Source organism: Nannobrachium achirus (genome assembly GCF_963921795.1).
Source record: "Nannobrachium achirus genome assembly, chromosome: 19".
Taxonomy (NCBI): Eukaryota; Metazoa; Chordata; class Actinopteri; order Myctophiformes; family Myctophidae; genus Nannobrachium; species Nannobrachium achirus.
Window position 1 is genome coordinate 61,133,039 of NC_137826.1, and position 18,145 is coordinate 61,151,183.

At 41.5% G+C, this 18,145-nt stretch overlaps 1 protein-coding gene across 1 annotated transcript in view; it reads left to right on the forward strand.

Annotated features, from left to right (window-relative positions):
• Positions 1-2,743: 2,743 nt before the first annotated feature.
• Positions 2,744-18,145, forward strand: part of LOC308304973 (sodium/potassium/calcium exchanger 3-like) — a gene marked incomplete at both ends in the record, with an annotated part of 30,853 nt that continues 15,451 nt past the window's right edge. The window contains 8 exons of the mRNA XM_080749596.1: positions 2,744-2,839; positions 3,619-3,693; positions 5,272-5,356; positions 11,133-11,236; positions 11,642-11,716; positions 15,897-15,922; positions 16,890-16,943; positions 17,967-18,139. Of these exons, the coding sequence (XP_080605722.1) occupies positions 2,744-2,839; positions 3,619-3,693; positions 5,272-5,356; positions 11,133-11,236; positions 11,642-11,716; positions 15,897-15,922; positions 16,890-16,943; positions 17,967-18,139 (688 nt within the window). The remainder of the gene's footprint in view (positions 2,840-3,618; positions 3,694-5,271; positions 5,357-11,132; positions 11,237-11,641; positions 11,717-15,896; positions 15,923-16,889; positions 16,944-17,966; positions 18,140-18,145) is intronic.

Genomic DNA, 18,145 nt, shown 5'->3' on the forward strand with positions numbered 1-18,145 from the left:
TGGTAACACAATAACTCATCTCTCATCCATGTCTAAACCACTGGTAACACAATAACTCATCTCTCATCATGTCTAAACCACTGGTAACACAATAACTCATCTCTCATCATGTCTAAACCACTGGTAACACAATAACTCATCTCTCATGTCTAAACCACTGGTAACACAATAACTCATCTCTCATCCATGTCTAAACCACGGGTAACACAATAACTCATCTCTCATCCATGTCTAAACCACTGGTAACACAATAACTCATCTCTCATGTCTAAACCACTGGTAACACAATAACTCATCTCTCATCATGTCTAAACACTGGTAACACAATAACTCATCTCTCATCCATGTCTAAACCACTGGTAACACAATAACTCATCTCTCATCCATGTCTAAACCACTGGTAACACAATAACTCATCTCTCATGTCTAAACCACTGGTAACACAATAACTCATCTCTCATCCATGTCTAAACCACTGGTAACACAATAACTCATCTCTCATGTCTAAACCACTGGTAACACAATAACTCATCTCTCATCCATGTCTAAACCACTGGTAACACAATAACTCATCTCTCATGTCTAAACCACTGGTAACACAATAACTCATCTCTCATGTCTAAACCACTGGTAACACAATAACTCATCTCTCATCATGTCTAAACCACTGTAAACACAATAACTCATCTCTCATCATGTCTAAACCACTGGTAACACAATAACTCATCTCTCATCATGTCTAACCCACTGGTAACACAATAACTCATCTCTCATCCATGTCTAAACCACTGGTAACACAATAACTCATCTCTCATGTCTAAACCACTGGTAACACAATAACTCATCTCTCATCATGTCTAAACCACTGGTAACACAATAACTCATCTCTCATCCATGTCTAAACCACTGGTAACACAATAACTCATCTCTCATCCATGTCTAAACCACTGGTAACACAATAACTCATCTCCCATCATGTCTAAACCACTGGTAACACAATAACTCATCTCTCATGTCTAAACCACTGGTAACACAATAACTCATCTCTCATCATGTCTAAACCACTGGTAACACAATAACTCATCTCTCATCCATGTCTAAACCACTGGTAACACAATAACTCATCTCTCATCCATGTCTAAACCACTGGTAACACAATAACTCATCTCTCATGTCTAAACCACTGGTAACACAATAACTCATCTCCCATCATGTCTAAACCACTGGTAACACAATAACTCATCTCTCATCCATGTCTAAACCACTGGTAACACAATAACTCATCTCTCATGTCTAAACCACTGGTAACACAATAACTCATCTCTCATCATGTCTAAACCACTGGTAACACAATAACTCATCTCTCATCCATGTCTAAACCACTGGTAACACAATAACTCATCTCTCATCCATGTCTAAACCACTGGCAACACAATAACTCATCTCTCATCATGTCTAACCCACTGGTAACACAATAACTCATCTCTCATCATGTCTAAACCACTGGTAACACAATAACTCATCTCTCATCATGTCTAAACCACTGGCAACACAATAACTCATCTCTCATCATGTCTAAACCACTGGTAACACAATAACTCATCTCTCATCCATGTCTAAACCACTGGTAACACAATAACTCATCTCTCATCCATGTCTAAACCACTGGGTAACACAATAACTCATCTCTCATCATGTCTAAACCACTGGTAACACAATAACTCATCTCTCATCATGTCTAAACCACTGGTAACACAATAACTCATCTCTCATCATGTCTAAACCACTGGTAACACAAGTGGCTCCAGGAGATCAGGCTGACCAAACACTATAGTAACTGTTGCTATCAGAACATAGAGACATTTTGTTATTGTTTAAATGAAATGAAATCACGTACCTGCCGTTAATATCTCTGTGGTTCTATATTATGTACAGTAGTTCATAGTAAGTACAGTAGATATGGTTCATTTAATATCTCTGTGCTTCTATAATATGTACAGTAGTTCATAGTAAGTATGGCTCTTCCATACCTCCAAAACCTGATCAACCCCTACAACCCCACCCGTTCACTTAGATCAGCCAACACAGGGATGCTGACAGAACCCTCGCTAAAAACCCCAGGACAAAACTCCACTCGTCCGAGACAGTTTGCCCTCCTGGCCCCCAAGTTGTGGAATAAACTCCCTGTCGCACTTAGAACAACGGACTCACTCGCTAGCTTTCGCGGTGGACTGAAGACTCACCTTTTCAGACTCCACCTAAACCCATAGCACTACTGTAACACTCAATGACCATACATGAAGCTAGTTAGCGTTTGTTTTTAGGTTTTTTAGAATCCTTTTCTTTACTGATTTTATTGTTTTTTTAGGTTGATATTCATATGCATTTGCTATATTGTTGATGATGTACTGACATATTATCTTGTTTATTATAGTGATGTATTTTTCTGCTTATTGTAAATCACCTTGGATTAAAAGTGTCTGCTAAATGCCTAAACTGTAAACTGCAAACTCTAAGAACAGTAAATATGGTTAATTTAATCTGTGGTTCTATATTATGTACAGTATTAAGTACAGTAAATATGGTTAATTTAATATCTCTGTGGGTCTATATGATGTACAGTAGTTCATAGTAAGTACAGTAAATATGGCTAATTTAATATCTGGTGGTTCTATATCATGTACAGTAGTTCATAGTAAGTACAGTAGATATAGTTATATGATGTACAGTAAGTACAGTAAATATGGTTCATTTCTCCTCAGCCATCCATGAGTTTCCTCCAGACGTCTTCACCAAGGATCAGAGGGAGAACGGAGCTGTACTGCTGCATGTACTCTGTGTGAGTAATCTGAGTAAAACTACTCCTACATGTACTCTGTGTGAGTAATCTGAGTAAAACTACTCCTACCTGTACTCTGTGTGAGTAATCTGAGTAAAACTACTCCTACGTGTACTCTGTGTGAGTAATCTGAGTAAAACTACTCCTATGTGTACTCTGTGTGAGTAATCTGAGTAAAACTACTCCTGCATGTACTCTGTGTGAGTAATCTGAGTAAAACTACTCCTACCTGTACTCTGTGTGAGTAATCTGAGTAAAACTACTCCTACATGTACTCTGTGTGAGTAATCTGAGTAAAACTACTCCTACCTGTACTCTGTGTGAGTAATCTGAGTAAAACTACTCCTACATGTAATCTGTGTGAGTATAAATACTGTATGTACTGTGTGAGTATAAATACTTTTACTTGTACTCTATGTGAGGATATGGAATACAGTGGAATATAAATATGTTGATAAAACACCCTGGACGACGCTCCACACGTCCCAGACTCTTCTCCCTTCCCTAAAACACCCTGGACGACGCTCCACGCGTCCCAGACTCTTCTCCCTTCCCTAAAACACCCTGGACGACGCTCCACACGTCTCTTCTCTTCTTAAATGTATTATGTTCTTTGCAGGCCCTCTACGTTGTATATTACATGCATGTTGTACATCTATGTAACATGTGTGTACCATGTATGTGCTGTGTTCTTTGCAGGCCCTCTACGTTGTATGTTACATGCATGTTGTACATGTATGTAACATGTGTGTAACATGAATGTGCTGTGTTCTTTGCAGGCGATCTACATGTTCTACGCTTTGGCCATCGTGTGTGACGTCTACTTTGTTCCTTCACTGGAGAAGATTTCAGAGGTGAGGAAAACATTTTATTCTCTTCTGCATTTTACGTTTTCTTAATTTTGTAATTTCTGGTTCTCACTTACTACAGCGTTGTGTTTAAATAGTGTTTAACTCTTTTTATGCCTATCCCGAACTAATTGGGGTCTGGGCGTCGCAATCTGATGTGCCGATCCCGAACTAGTCCGGGTCCGGCACTCTTTTTACATTAACATGTTGGGCCTTACCGTAACATTGGGCCGTCGTGGGCCGCGGTTAGGGTTAGTTCTGGTCACATCGTGTGGCGCTAGATGTTAAATAAATGCATTTTATTATAAGTGTTTGAAAGTAAAGGAAAAATCATGGCCCCTTCACACATTACAATGTCCTTCCAATAGTGCCTGATTTTCCCATATGCATTTTTTATGTATGTATGTATGTATGTATTTATTTATTTATTTATTTATGTTAATTTTATTTTAAAGTGAAATATCCCTTAAACTGGGGTCTCCCGCACACAAACATCTCAACCACTAGACCAAATGGATGGCCCTTTGGACCGTGGTAGATATCAGACTTCACCATGGTATCGGCCAGATATCGCTATCGGACGATATTTGCTGTTTTCAGTCAATATCGTCAGTAATGTCTTATAATGAAGATGAATTTGTTTCTCTGGCACAATAAATATATAAACAAACATCGTTGTCAGTATCGTTTATCGGCTAAATTGTTATTTTAATCATCGATATCGGCCAGGAATTTCCATATCGGTGGATCAGGCTGTGATGTATAATATTATAATATATTATAATATATTATAATATATTATAATATATTATTGCGACCGTAGGGAGCTACTTACTGTAGAAACCTCCACCAGCTGTCCGTGGCTGAGTCAGTCAGTCAGTCAGTCAGTCAGTCAGTCAGTCAGTCAGTCAGTGAGTCAGTCAGTCACACTTTTTCCCTGCTTATATCTCCGCACCCGTTGACCCGATCCATGCCAGATTTTACACACACACACACACACTCCTTGCCTGCCAAACTACAACCTCCAAGGACCCCCGGAGGGGACCCCCAGATATAAAAAATGACCAAATGTGCAAAAATGACCAAATGACCACCCCAACGGGGCTGCTCACGGGGAATTCCCGGGGACCACCGACTCCTGGTGCTCCAGAACGGATGCAAAAGTGGTGGCGCCCCCAGTGGAGGACCCCCTGCCACTGCAGCGCACATAAAATGCCGTAACTCGGGCTAGGAGCGTCCGGGAGAGCCGGGGCCGGTACCTATTCGTCCGCCAAGGCAACGCGGAGACCCCACCCCTCATTTCTCACATGGCCCTATTGTAGCGCCACCTTCAGGCCGATTTTTAAAACACATTTTTGGACACTGCTCCTACAGTTTTTGCCCTAAAATCACGAATATCACTACACAGCATGTCTACACTCATGTCATCAACATGGATCAGAAGATTTTGGAAAAACAAATTTTTGCCCTATTTGTGGAGATAAGCCACCTACGGTCGCTTATCTCCCGTTTAGGGAGTCTTACTGGTAATATATTATAATATATTATCTGTGATATAACGGGGTGCGTGCGTGTGTGTTCCAGAACCTCCACCTCAGTGAGGACGTTGCCGGGGCAACCTTCATGGCTGCAGGAAGCTCCGCCCCCGAGCTCTTCACCTCTCTGATTGGTCAGTGGCTCAGCCAATCAGGAACCTTTTAGAACTTTACTGTAGTTTAGCTCAGCTGACCTTGGATGAAAGGTCATTTAAAGGTCATTTAAAGGTCATTTAAAGGTCATTTAAAGGTAACCGTCCAGCAGGGCTGACACGGCCAACACACAAGCTGGTTGCATTGATTTCCATTCTACTCTGAAACATAAAAAGGGCTTTATCTATGAATGAGGTGACAACACATGTGCATCAGGGCCCATGACGTCCAGGGGAACACGCAGGTCAGAGGAGGAAAAGTAAGTCTAATAACAATGTTCTGTCCAGTGTGACAGCGTCTGCTGCTTCTATTTCCTGTGGTAGGCTGCTACCATTTGAAAATTGATGACTCTTGTTTTGAAATGTCCACTGGTATGACAGGAAGCTCTATTGGGCCCCTTAGTTAGTGCTGCTGACAGAACAGAGTAGACGTTCTGGGTCGGGCATTATGGAATATAAAGTTTCAACACAAGACTTTGAGGCAACAGTTAATATTTACCATGCTCTCTGATTGATTGATTGAAGACTTTATTAGAAGTTTGCATAGGAAAAGGTACAGTCTCATGACGGTACAGTTCACTGGTACAAGGTCTACTAAAAGGAGATCCTAGAAAATACTAAGCTTATTTCCACAGGAAACCATTAAAGTATCTCATATAAAATGCTCTCTGAAACCAAGACAATGTGGAATATGGAACAAAACGTGCCCAACTGCTCTTGTTGTTGTCATCCTCCTTACTTTAGCAGGTGAGTTAAGTAATTAATATAAATAATGCTGGTTTTGCAGTGATGCATCAATTAAACTGTGTGCTGTCATTAATGTAGGCCTAGTTGTCTTAATGGATGATATTTATAATGCTGTTTTGGAAAAACGGCGTGGTGATGTCTCTAGTGTGAAGACTAATGTCGGGGGGGGGGGGGGGGGGGGGGGGGTGTTGTTGTTGTTGTTGTTGAGGGGCACTTGGTGACAGTCTGGCATCGGGGTACACCGGGGGCTAGTTTAGTTTCGCCTCCAATATTCTATCACAGTGTATCTTTAATTCACTCCACTGTCCAGCCTCCAATATTCTATCACAGTGTATCTTTAATTCACTCCACTGTCCAGCCTCCAATATTCTATCACAGTGTATCTTTAATTCACTCCACTGTCCAGCCTCCAATATTCTATCACAGTGTATCTTTAATTCACTCCACTGTCCAGCCTCCAATATTCTATCACAGTGTATCTTTAATTCACTCCACTGTCCAGCCTCCAATATTCTATCACAGTGTATCTTTAATTCACTCCACTGTCCAGCCTCCAATATTCTATCACAGTGTATCTTTAATTCACTCCACTGTCCAGCCTCCAATATTCTATCACAGTGTATCTTTAATTCACTCCACTGTCCAGCCTCCAATATTCTATCACAGTGTATCTTTAATTCACTCCACTGTCCAGCCTCCAATATTCTATCACAGTGTATCTTTAATTCACTCCACTGTCCAGCCTCCAATATTCTATCACAGTGTATCTTTAATTCACTCCACTGTCCAGCCTCCAATATTCTATCACAGTGTATCTTTAATTCACTCCACTGTCCAGCCTCCGATATTCTATCACAGTGTATCTTTAATTCACTCCACTGTCCAGCCTCCGATATTCTATCACAGTGTATCTTTAATTCACTCCACTGTCCAGCCTCCGATATTCTATCACAGTGTATCTTTAATTCACTCCACTGTCCAGCCTCCGATATTCTATCACAGTGTATCTTTAATTCACTCCACTGTCCAGCCTCCGATATTCTATCACAGTGTATCTTTAATTCACTCCACTGTCCAGCCTCCGATATTCTATCACAGTGTATCTTTAATTCACTCCACTGTCCAGCCTCCAATATTCTATCACAGTGTATCTTTAATTCACTCCACTGTCCAGCCTCCGATATTCTATCACAGTGTATCTTTAATTCACTCCACTGTCCAGCCTCCGATATTCTATCACAGTGTATCTTTAATTCACTCCACTGTCCAGCCTCCGATATTCTATCACAGTGTATCTTTAATTCACTCCACTGTCCAGCCTCCGATATTCTATCACAGTGTATCTTTAATTCACTCCACTGTCCAGCCTCCGATATTCTATCACAGTGTATCTTTAATTCACTCCACTGTCCAGCCTCCGATATTCTATCACAGTGTATCTTTAATTCACTCCACTGTCCAGCCTCCGAAATTCTATCACAGTGTATCTTTAATTCACTCCACTGTCCAGCCTCCGATATTCTATCACAGTGTATCTTTAATTCACTCCACTGTCCAGCCTCCGATATTCTATCACAGTGTATCTTTAAGTCACTCCACTGTCCAGCCTCCGATATTCTATCACAGTGTATCTTTAAGTCACTCCACTGTCCAGCCTCCGATATTCTATCACAGTGTATCTTTAATTCACTCCACTGTCCAGCCTCCGATATTCTATCACAGTGTATCTTTAATTCACTCCACTGTCCAGCCTCCAATATTCTATCACAGTGTATCTTTAATTCACTCCACTGTCCAGCCTCCAATATTCTATCACAGTGTATCTTTAATTCACTCCAAACTGTGTCAATTTGTAACTATGCCATTTAGCAGAGCCTCTTAACTCATTCTCTGCCAAGTTCAACTTGCCTTGCACAGGCACTGCCGAGGATTTCTGACGATTTCACTCATCTTGAAGGGACAATTGCGCATTGATGTTGAGGCATAAAATAACAAAACAAAGGCTTATTGGAAAGGCCTATTCGTGCGCTTTCCATATATGTGTTGTTGTTTGTTTCAAACATGTTTGCTTATCTCAGAAAGTGGAAAAAGATAGGGCATGTTATGGGCAAAACACAGGCTGCTGAGAAGACATTTTGAGTAAAAGCATGTTTTAGTTTTGAAAATGGAATAACTTATGAATAAAATATGATTGCTATTATAAACTATACCTTGCTGGAAAGGCAAATTCGTGCTCTTTCCAACGCTCCAAACTATAAGTTTCAAAGATGTTCGCTGATCTCGTAAAGTGGAAAAGTATAGGGTATGGTATGGCTTCTGAGAAGAGGTTTTCCTTTTTGGAAAATTGAATAAATCATGAATGAGCAATGAATACTATATAAACTATACCTTGCTGGAAAGATAAATGTGCCCTCTTTCCAGTGCTCCAAACCAGATATTCTGTTGTTTAGAAAATTGGCCATGTATGACCATTTTTTTACAGACTTTTACATTGAAGTTCATTCACATAGTAGATATTGTGCTATTCAATAAGTGAATGAAGGCCTCTGTCACTTGGGGGCGCTCTCGCTCTCCTTCTCTCTGTCCTACTGCCAAAAATACACTCTCTAGTCTCTACAGGTGCACACATATAGACATCAAAGGGGGCTTGAGTCTCTCGAATAACCCTCTGTCTAGAATAGGCTGCTGGCTGCACCTAAAATAGCTGATCTACAAGCTCTCAATGTGTTGCAACGCAACACATTGAGAGCTTTTAGAGCTAGTAGATTCTAAAGGCTATTTTCTCATTCTAGGACATTTTAGGACATGTCAGCCCTGCCCTCAAAAATCCTCTTCCCTGCACTTCCCTGCTCTACAAAGCTAAACTTCTCTGCACTCAAAAATAATTTACCTAAGCTTTGATTCCTTTTAGTTGACCTTACATCAGTCAACTGTAGGCCTACTGTCATGAAACTGTACCGTTTGATTGATTGATTTAAATAATTGTCATCACAAAAAAAAGGCCCCTATAGCCCAACTAGATGTGAGCAGCCCGAAGGGCCACGACCCTCTAGTAGCCCCTGCACTTAGGTTTCTCTTTAGTCAGAAATCACATGGCCTCTTGGTTAGGTTGCCATTTCCTCAGAAGTGTGTGTGTGTGTGTGTGTGTGTGTGTGTGTGTGTGTGTGTGTGTGTGTGTGTGTGTGTGTGTGTGTGGGGGTGGGGACATCACGAAAGTTTTTCACTTCGACGTGCTGTGTTGTGTGAACATGCACCCGACATGTGCATTGAAGATTGAAGGATTAGGAGGATTGTTATGGATCGTTATGGACGTTTCATTGTGAAGGACCCCCACAAGTTTTGTTCGAGAGACTTGTTAGAGAGAATTCTAGTGAGCTGAATCAAACTCGCGCCATGCAGCCATGCCTGCCTGCAGGCTTGAAGGGAGGAGAAAAAAAAGAGAAACCGATCACTTGTGTAACCATCTGTTTGAGCTGTGGACCCCCGGGGATTACCGATTCCGTGTAGGCAGGCATCCAGGGAGGGACCGGGGACCACCAGTACAGATCGCACTGCCAGACTGTCATGCAGGGACCCCCAGTCACCCCCTGCAGCTGGGTGGCTAGGACTAAATAAACCGTTTCTACTAACTGCCAATAAAATACATTTTAGAGCTACTAAAGCCATATGGATTCAGCGACCGTCATGTTTCAGGGCTTATGGATTACCGGTATAAACATGAGGTGGATTATAAGATATCAGGTAAGGCTATGTTTTACAAGCATTTATACAGCGATCTGTCTGTGTGTTGTTGTTGTTGTTGTTGTTTTAGTCTGAGAGGCTAGAGAGAGGCAGTTTTTGAAGGGACTGAATTGAAATGATGTGCTTATATATGTGGTGGTCCAGGGACCACTGAAACAGACAGCGGACCACACACACACACACACACACACACACACACACACACACACACACACACACACAAACGCTAGCACGCCCACACACAAGCTGCGGCTTTCTGGTTACCCGTCTTGCTCTCATTGTATAATTGGTTTCAGGTTTCTGAGAGGAGGTCTTTCTTTTTGGACAATTTAATGATGTTTAATTTCATGTGAGGCTGTGCACTTTTGTTTAATGTTGTAAAAAACACTGTCAGACTTTGAGGAAGTGTATCATATGTTGTGAGAGGCTGGATAAGGCTTAGATCTTTTGTGTACAGTGTGTACAGTAAAAGACGTCCAGAAAGACGTCTGGCACCGAGATCCCCAGGGGAAAAGACGTTCTGAGGACGTTTAGCAGGGAGTGAGTTAAGCCATTTAGACCTAGAATTATTGAATGCTTTAACTATTGAAAAATAGCAGATATACAAGCTCACAGCGCGGCACAGAGTGGGTCTGGAGTGAGTCTGTTGTTCTTAGTGTGACAGGGAGTTTATTCCACAGTTTGGGGGCCAGGAGGGAGAAGAGTCTTGGACAAGTGGATTTTTGTCCTGGGGTTTTTAGCGAGGGTTCTGTCAGCATCCCTGTGTTGGCTGATCTGAGTGAACGGGTGGAGTTGTAGGGGTTGATCAGGTTATGGAGGTGGGGTTGTAGGGGTTGATCAGGTTTTGGAGGTATGGAGGTGATCTGAGTGAACGGGTGGGGGTGTAGGGGTTGATCAGGTTTTGGAGGTATGGAGGAGCCGTACCTTTGGCTGCTTTATTATCTCTTCCTTGGTTGAGTTCTGTTTACAGAAGCCCTTCCTGGAACACAGCTATTATGGTATTGTCATCAGTTTTATTAAGAGTGAAGCACATTCAACGTTGACTGTTCAAATGACACACGAACAGGCCACCACCAAATTTTGTGAGGTGATTATTATATATAAAGTATGGCGATTACAATAAGTGTTTTGCCATTGCATTGCATGGCAGGCACACTAACTAAAGGACAAGGTATCTCTCTCTCTCTCTCTCTCTCTCTCTCTCTCTCTCTCTCTCTCTCTCTCTCTCTCTCTCTCTCTAATGTTAACTAAAGGTCTCTCTCTCCTGTAGGTGTGTTCATAACTAAAGGAGATGTAGGAGTAGGAACCATCGTAGGCTCAGCTGTCTTCAACATCCTGGTGATCATCGGCCTCAGTGGGATCTTTGCTGGACAGGTACTGTACATACTGTACATACTGTACATACTGTACATACTGTATACACTGTAGACCAGTGGTGGTCTCTCTCTATATATGGACATAAAGGGGTCAATGACTGACAGGTACAGAGGTCTCCATATATGGGCATATCGGTCTGATCGATGACGGTACAAAGTGTGAGGGCCCAAACCTTTTAAAAACCCAACTGTTTTGGTCTTACAAGGTTTACAACTATATTTTATCATTTCTGTTGTTACAATGCGTTATGATTCACATTTTAACCACATGAACCATAGCGTCCCAAATAATAACTTAATGGGTCTATGTTCTGATAGTACTACTAGTTAGTTACTATAGTATTAAAAGCTCACAACTGCTAAACCTCAACTAAATGCTAGCTGCTGTTCTCTTTCTGTCCAGGAGGTGGCGCTAACCTGGTGGTCCTTGTTCAGAGACTCCTCCTACTACATCCTGTCTGTGCTGGCGCTCATTGCGGTGAGACACGACTGTTATCAACGATGTTACGTTGATAACGGTAGTGACTTTATACCTTTAATCATCTACGTTACTTTATACCTTTAATCATCTATGTTACTTTATACCTTTAATCATCTACGTTACTTTATGATATGATATGATATGATATGATATGATATGATATAGTACTTTATTGTCAGTTCACACTGAAATTTGTCTTGCGACACAGCAGCCGTGTATGCGAAACATATATACAAACATTTGACAAAAGTAACAAAAACAAGACAGGTTTACATACATAAGGATAATATAGACAAGAGCAGTGTAACCGCTAAGCCTACCTCTGGCCAAACTCCTGATTAAGCCTTAATGTCGACTGATGGACAAAGGACCTTTTTAGTCTGACCTTATTGTATGCAGGAACACTGTATCTCCTTCCTGAAGGCAGCAACCTATATTCTCTATGCAACACATGGCTACTATTAGAGGTAATATTTCTTGCCAACCTTAGAATGCTGTTATCATACGTAGTCCTATTTAGCCTCTGAAGTGGTTGTCCAACTATCTTTGAACAAATGTTCAGTTGTTGCAGCAGTTGTGACTTAAGGGCTGCAGACAAGCATCCATACCAGGTGGTACTACAGTACTGAAGAACACTCATAATAACATCCATACCAGGTGGTTCTACAGTACTGAAGAACACTCATAATAACATCCATACCAGGTGGTTCTACTGAAGAACACTCATAATAACATCCATACCAGGTGGTTCTACAGTACTGAAGAACACTCATAATAACATCCATACCAGGTGGTTCTACTGAAGAACACTCATAATAACATCCATACCAGGTGGTTCTACAGTACTGAAGAACACTCATAATAACATCCATACCAGGTGGTTCTACAGTACTGAAGAACACTCATAATAACATCCATACTACCAGGTGGTTCTACAGTACTGAAGAACACTCATAATAACATCCATACCAGGTGGTTCTACTGAAGAACACTCATAATAACATCCATACCAGGTGGTTCTACAGTACTGAAGAACACTCATAATAACATCCATACCAGGTGGTACTACTGAAGAACACTCATAATAACATCCATACCAGGTGGTTCTACAGTACTGAAGAACACTCATAATAACATCCATACCAGGTGGTTCTACTGAAGAACACTCATAATAACATCCATACCAGGTGGTACTACTGAAGAACACTCATAATAACATCCATACCAGGTGGTTCTACTGAAGAACACTCATAATAACATCCATACCAGGTGGTACTACTGAAGAACACTCATAATAACATCCATACCAGGTGGTTCTACAGTACTGAAGAACACTCATAATAACATCCATACCAGGTGGTTCTACTGAAGAACACTCATAATAACATCCATACCAGGTGGTTCTACAGTACTGAAGAACACTCATAATAACATCCATACCAGGTGGTTCTACAGTACTGAAGAACACTCATAATAACATCCATACCAGGTGGTTCTACTGAAGAACACTCATAATAACATCCATACCAGGTGGTACTACTGAAGAACACTCATAATAACATCCATACCAGGTGGTTCTACAGTACTGAAGAACACTCATAATAACATCCATACCAGGTGGTTCTACTGAAGAACACTCATAATAACATCCATACCAGGTGGTACTACTGAAGAACACTCATAATAACATCCATACCAGGTGGTTCTACAGTACTGAAGAACACTCATAATAACATCCATACCAGATGGTTCTACTGAAGAACACTCATAATAACATCCATACCAGGTGGTTCTACAGTACTGAAGAACACTCATAATAACATCCATACCAGGTGGTTCTACAGTACTGAAGAACACTCATAATAACATCCATACCAGGTGGTTCTACTGAAGAACACTCATAATAACATCCATACCAGGTGGTTCTACTGAAGAACACTCATAATAACATCCATACCAGGTGGTTCTACAGTACTGAAGAACACTCATAATAACATCCATACCAGGTGGTTCTACAGTACTGAAGAACACTCATAATAACATCCATACCAGGTGGTTCTACTGAAGAACACTCATAATAACATCCATACCAGGTGGTTCTACTGAAGAACACTCATAATAACATCCATACCAGGTGGTTCTACAGTACTGAAGAACACTCATAATAACATCCATACCAGGTGGTACTACAGTACTGAGAGAACACTCATAATAACATCCATACCAGGTGGTTCTACTGAAGAACACTCATAATAACATCCATACCAGGTGGTTCTACAGTACTGAAGAACACTCATAATAACATCCATACCAGGTGGTTCTACAGTACTGAAGAACACTCATAATAACATCCATACCAGGTGGTTCTACTGAAGAACACTCATAATAACATCCATACCAGGTGGTTCTACAGTACTGAAGAACACTCATAATAGCATCCATACCAGGTGGTTCTACAGTACTGAAGAACACTCATAATAACATCCATACCAGGTGGTTCTACAGTACTGAAGAACACTCATAATAACATCCATACCAGGTGGTTCTACTGAAGAACACTCATAATAACATCCATACCAGGTGGTTCTACTGAAGAACACTCATAATAACATCCATACCAGGTGGTTCTACAGTACTGAAGAACACTCATAATAACATCCATACCAGGTGGTACTACAGTACTGAAGAACACTCATAATGACAGATGTAAAAAACATAAGAAAAATCTGTCTACTAGCGCCAAATGATATTAAACGGCAAAGGAAGTAGATTCTTTGCTTTGTTTTCTTACACACAGATTCAATCTGATCTTTCCATGACAAAAGACGGTCTATTACTACTCCGAGGTATGTATACGAACATACCTGGTTGATCTGTTCACCATGAATAGTAATGGGAGATCTGTGTGTATCTGGTGGTGCACCAAAAACAATCTCTTCTGTCTTTTTAGTGTTAATGATGAGAGCGTTGTTATCACTCCATTCAACCACCTTATTCACTCTTGAGTTGCAGTCCAGGACCACTGGAACTATCTAAGATTGAAATTAAAACTGTATCATCAGAGTACTTTAGAATGTGTTGGTCTGGTTTGTCAGTACGACATTCAGACAGACATTCCTCAGTACGACAGCTGTCAGTATAAAGGGTGAAAAGTATAGCTGAGCTTACGCAACCTTGGGGGGCCCCAACATTAGTGGTTACTGCTGAGGAGAGGGTTCCGTTCACTTTCACCCTCTGTACCCTGTTGGTGAGAAAGGCAGCATACCAGTTTATTAAGTATGGATTCAGTTCCAACTGCACCATCTTTGACACGACACTAGTATATCAGACTGTATTGTGTTGAAAGCTGAAGAAAAGTCTAAGAACGGCACCCTTGCATGATTCTTATTAGACTGATCTAGGTGTTTTGTAGTTAAGTGGACCAGTGTGACAACTGCATCCTCTGTACCGCAACCTTTCTTGTATGCAAACTGGCAGGGGTCGAATTTGTCTTTGGTCATATTAACAAGATGTTGCAAGAGTATTCTTTCAAGTGATTTCATAATCACTGAAGTGAGAGCTATGGGTCTATAATCCTTATGTTCTTGTGGACATTGGATTTTGGGCAGTGGTTTTATGTATGATGTTTTCCAAGGCAGAGGAATTGTGTGTGTGTCTACAGAGGTTTGAAATATTGGTTGCCACACTGGAGCCAATTCAGATGCAAAATGTCATCGTCCGGCCCATTAGCTTTCCTCGTGTTAGTACACTGAAACACTTTCCTTACATCCTCTTCCGTGATGGTAATTCGGTCTGAGGGGGCAGGTGTTACAGCCTTCAGTATATCAGTGCACTTTGAGGAGTTGTCCAATGATTCGTATCTAGCAAAGAATGTGTTTAGGTCATTGGCAAAGCCAAGCTCATTATCTGCCACAATAGGTTTTGTGGGGGATGACATCCCTTTCATCATCTACGTTATCCTCATGAAATCTGTGTTCCCATTCTTCTATAGACGTCTGTTACTGAACAAACACTCTATAGCAATGATTACTGTCACAATATAGAGCTATTTAACACTGTTACTGAACACACACTCTATAGCAGTGATTACTGTCACAATATAGTTCTTTTAAACACTTATTTTAACAATGAAATATCAATACTGTATGAATTGAATGTTTTAATTCTCTGTCTTCAGGTGATCTATGATGATGAAGTTGTTTGGTGAGTCTGGATTCAATAATTACATTTTAGCTGGGAGGGAATCCGTGAAGATTGTGCTCTTGGTGACACGTTTTAGATTTTCGGCACAGTGTTTAGTTTAGTCATATTATAGTCATCTGAAATGTTTAGGTTTTATTCTTAGTTCTACTGGATCTCTTCTCCGCTAGTCTTAGTTCTACTGGATCTCTTCTCCACTAGTCTTAGTTCTACTGGATCTCTTCTCCTCTAGTCTTAGTTCTACTGGATCTCTTCTCCGCTAGTCTTAGTTCTACTGGATCTCTTCTCCTCTAGTCTTAGTTCTACTGGATCTCTTCTCCGCTAGTCTTAGTTCTACTGGATCTCTTCTCCACTAGTCTTAGTTCTACTGGATCTCTTCTCCACTAGTCTTAGTTCTACTGGATCTCTTCTCCTCTAGTCTTAGTTCTACTGGATCTCTTCTCCGCTAGTCTTAGTTCTACTGGATCTCTTCTCCGCTAGTCTTAGTTCTACTGGATCTCTTCTCCACTAGTCTTAGTTCTACTGGATCTCTTCTCCTCTAGTCTTAGTTCTACTGGATCTCTTCTCCGCTAGTCTTAGTTCTACTGGATCTCTTCTCCACTAGTCTTAGTTCTACATCCATAGATACCATACATATAATAAATATATCATCCATACAATATAATGTGTTTACAGAGTGATTGTTAACACTACAGTAATATTCAGTACAGTATAATGTGTTTATAGTGTTTGCTAACAGTACAGTAATATTCACTACAGTAGTATTGATGTACAGTAATATTCACTACAGTAGTATAGATGTACAGTAATATTCACTACAGTAGTATAGATGTACAGTAATATTCACTACAGTAGTATAGATGTACAGTAATATTCACTACAGCAGTATAGATGTACAGTAATATTCACTACAGTAGTATAGATGTACAGTAATATTAAGGAACAATATGCAATATGCTGTGTTTTGCAGGTGGGAGGCAGTGCTTCTCATGACCATGTATGGAGTTTACATCCTCATCATGAAGTGAGTATTATTGTAGTATTTATATATATATATATATATATATATATGTTACAGGGTAAATGGGTAACTCAGGGAGACCTCGGTAAGAGCGCTCGTTTTGTAGTTCACCACACACTAATCACCACCAGATGGCGACGTCAGCCACTGGATAAGAGAGTTACGTCACGCTTTGAACTCGCCGCAGACCGGAAGTGTTTACTCTTTATTTACTAGCCTAGCCTAGCCTAGCCTAGCCTAGCCTAGCCTAGCCATTAGCTCCATTGTAGTCACTTGGACAGGGCGTTTAACGTGCGCTTGCCCAGGCCTTACGGCCTGGGCATAAATATAACGATTGCATTCACCACGGCTTCGTAACTCGCGCGGCGCTCCGCCGGCCGCGCGGCCCTGGCCCGCTCTTCGCGGCCACTCGCGCCTGCGGCGCTCGGGGGCGAAGAGCAGGACCAAGGTCCGCTGGCCTTCGCGCCGCTTGGGGCTTCGTGGACCCAGGGGGGCCTCGTAACTCGTTTGGGCTTCGTGGATACAGGGGGGCTTCGGTAGCCGCTCGCAGTGTCGTGGACAATAGAGCGGCGCACCGCCTGGAGTACGTTGTATTGGCGACCGCTTGCTCCGCCCCGTGCCGCACCACGAGTGCTCCGCGTCTCGAATGCCCTGGTTCTCTTTAAAACCGTGACATATATATATATATATATATATATATATATATATATATATATATATGTACTGCTGGGTCCTCTGCCAACCTTCTTAACCACATTTGCCACCATGGATGTACATCACATACAGTTAATATAAAACTAAATTATTCAGGCAAATTTTAGCCAGCTTTTTTTTGGCTGCTAGGACCCCAGACCTACTGTGCATCCAGGGGTCATTAGACCAGGCTGGGGTCATTGAGGTCAACACAAGCTCAGAAGAACACACACACACACACACACACACACACACACACACACACACACACACACACACACACACACACACACACACACCATTTCTGATCCTCGCAGCTTGTTGTGGTTGCAGGTTCAACTCCCACATCCGGGCCTACGTGATGCGTCGGCTCAGCGGCGTGGGGCGGCTGACCTGCTGCCCTGGCTCAGAGGCACGTCGGCTCCAGAAGATCAGAGGAGGAGGAGAGGAGGGTCCTGCCTGTAACACCCCCATATGCAACACCCCCATGATACTGCTCAGTAAAGGTAGTG